Below are 2,500 nucleotides of genomic sequence, written 5' to 3' on the forward strand. Positions count from 1 at the left end.
CATGATATTAGTACACTGTTATCTTGTCGTACAGGATATTAGTGTACTGTTATCTTGTCGTACAGGATACTAGTACACTGTTATCGTGTCGTACAGGATATTAGTATACTGCTATCTTGTCGTACAGGATACTAGTACATTGTTATCGTGTCGTACAGGATATTAGTACACTGTTATCTTGTCGTACAGGATATTAGTACACTGTTATCTTGTCGTACAGGGTATTAGTACACTGTTATCTTGTCGTACAGGATATTAGTACACTGTTATCTTGTCATACAGGATACTAGTACACTGTTATCGTGTCGTACAGGATATTAGTACACTGTTATCTTGTCGTACAGGATATTAGTATACTTTTATTGTGTCGTACAGGATATTAGTACACTGTTATCTTGTCGTACAGGATATTAGTATACTGTTATTGTGTCGTACAGGATATTAGTATACTGTTATTTTGTCGTACAGGATATTAGTACACTGTTATCTTGTCGTACAGGATATTAGTACTCTGTTATTTTGTCATACATGATATTAGTACACTGTTATCTTGTCGTACAGGATATTAGCACACTGTTATCTTGTCGTACAGGATATTAGTACACTGTTATCTTGTCGTACAGGATATTAGTACACTGTTATTGTGTCGTACAGGATATTAGTACACTGTTATCTTGTCGTACAGGGTATTAGTACACTGTTATCTTGTCGTACAGGATACTAGTACACTGTTATCGTGTCGTACAGGATATTAGTACACTGTTATCTTGTCGTACAGGGTATTAGTACACTGTTATCTTGTCGTACAGGATATTAGTACACTGTTATCTTGTCGTACAGGATACTAGTACACTGTTATCGTGTCGTACAGGATATTAGTACACTGTTATCTTGTCGTACAGGATATTAGTACACTGTTATCTTGTCTTAGAGGATATTAGTACACTGTTATCTTGTCGTACAGGGTATTAGTACACTGTTATCTTGTCGTACAGGATATTAGTACACTGTTATCTTGTCGTACAGGATACTAGTACACTGTTATCGTGTCGTACAGGATATTAGTACACTGTTATCTTGTCGTACAGGATATTAGTACACTGTTATCGTGTCGTACAGGATATTAGTACACTGTTATCTTGTCGTACAGGATATTAGTACACTGTTATCTTGTCGTACAGGATATGAATACATTGTAATAGAGGATGATATGTTGTTGTACATTTCCAGTAGCAGCTGACACACTCACTGCGCTAACGAGCCGTAACGAGCGGCGAGCAGCAGCGTTTTTGGGGAGGCATCAGGCAGGCGTCACACGGCTCATTAATCACACATGTTTGTTTGCTAAATGTCACGCCTCGCTGAGTCGCCGCCGCGGCAAACAAAGCAATCACGTCTGCATTAGCGGCCCAAAGGTCAAGTCGGTAAAAATTGTCAGAGAGATGGCGAGTGCTAACGTGCTAACGTGCTAAACTGTCCTGCAGAGTGTCGCATGATGAGGCCCATGAACTACACCAAGATGTCCGCCTCTTGGACCCGAAGCTCCCCCAGGACTCTGATCCAGACCAGGCGCAGCAAGTCCCCCGCATCTGGTAAGAAACTGAATACTTGACCTGCTGGAGTTGGAGGAAAAAAGGATGATTATTCTTGCTGATAGTCCTGTCGCCCATTCCAGTCTTGTGCAGGTCTACAATTGTGTCCCTTATCCTCCCAAATAGTCCTGTTGTCCATTGTAGTCTTGTGAAGGTCTACAATCGTGTCCTTTATCCTCCCTAACAGTCCTGTTGTCCATTGTAGTCTTGTGCAGGTCTACAATTGTGTCCCTTATCCTCCCTAACAGTCCTGTTGTCCATTGTAGTCTTGTGCAGGTCTACAATTGTGTCCCTTATCCTCCCTAACAGTCCTGTTGTCCATTGTAGTCTTGTGCAGGTCTACAATTGTGTCCCTTATCCTCCCTAACAGTCCTTTTGTCCATTGTAGTCTTGTGCAGGTCTATAATCTTTGTCCCTTAACCTCCCTATTAGTCTTGTCGTCCATTCCAGTCTTGTGCAGGTCTATAATCTGTGTCCCTTAATTTCCCTATTAGTCTTGTCGTCCATTCCAGTCTTGTTTGGGTCTATAATTATGTCCCTTAACCTCCTCAATTGTCTTGTAGTCCATTCCAGTCCTGAGCGGGTCTACAATCTTGTCCCTTAAACTCCCTAATAGTTTTGTAGTCCATTGCAGTCGTGTGCAAGTCTACAATCTTGTCCCTTAGACTCTCTGATAGTTTGGTAGTCCATTGCAGTCTGGTGCAGGTCTACACTCTTGTCTCTTTAACTATCTAATAGTCTTTGAGTCCATTCCAGTCCTGTGCATGTCTACAACCTTGTCCCTTAAACTCCATAATAGTTTTGTAGTCCATTGCAGTCTTGTGCAGGTCTTTAATCTTGTCCCTTAAACTCCCTAATAGTTTGGTAGTTCATTGCAGTCTGGTGCAGGTCTACACTCTTGTCTCTTT

General features: G+C 41.4%; 1 protein-coding gene across 7 annotated transcripts in view; it reads left to right on the plus strand.

The window, feature by feature from the left end:
• Window positions 1-2,500, plus strand: part of LOC133650136 (serine/threonine-protein kinase DCLK1-like) — a 112,512-nt gene that overhangs the window by 38,033 nt on the left and 71,979 nt on the right. For all 7 annotated transcript variants that reach the window (XM_062047024.1, XM_062047025.1, XM_062047023.1 and 4 more), the window contains exon 5: window positions 1,485-1,592. In XM_062047024.1, coding sequence (XP_061903008.1) covers window positions 1,485-1,592 — 108 coding nt within the window. The remainder of the gene's footprint in view (window positions 1-1,484; window positions 1,593-2,500) is intronic.

This window comes from Entelurus aequoreus, linkage group LG05 (genome assembly GCF_033978785.1).
Source record: "Entelurus aequoreus isolate RoL-2023_Sb linkage group LG05, RoL_Eaeq_v1.1, whole genome shotgun sequence".
Lineage (NCBI taxonomy): Eukaryota > Metazoa > Chordata > Actinopteri > Syngnathiformes > Syngnathidae > Entelurus > Entelurus aequoreus.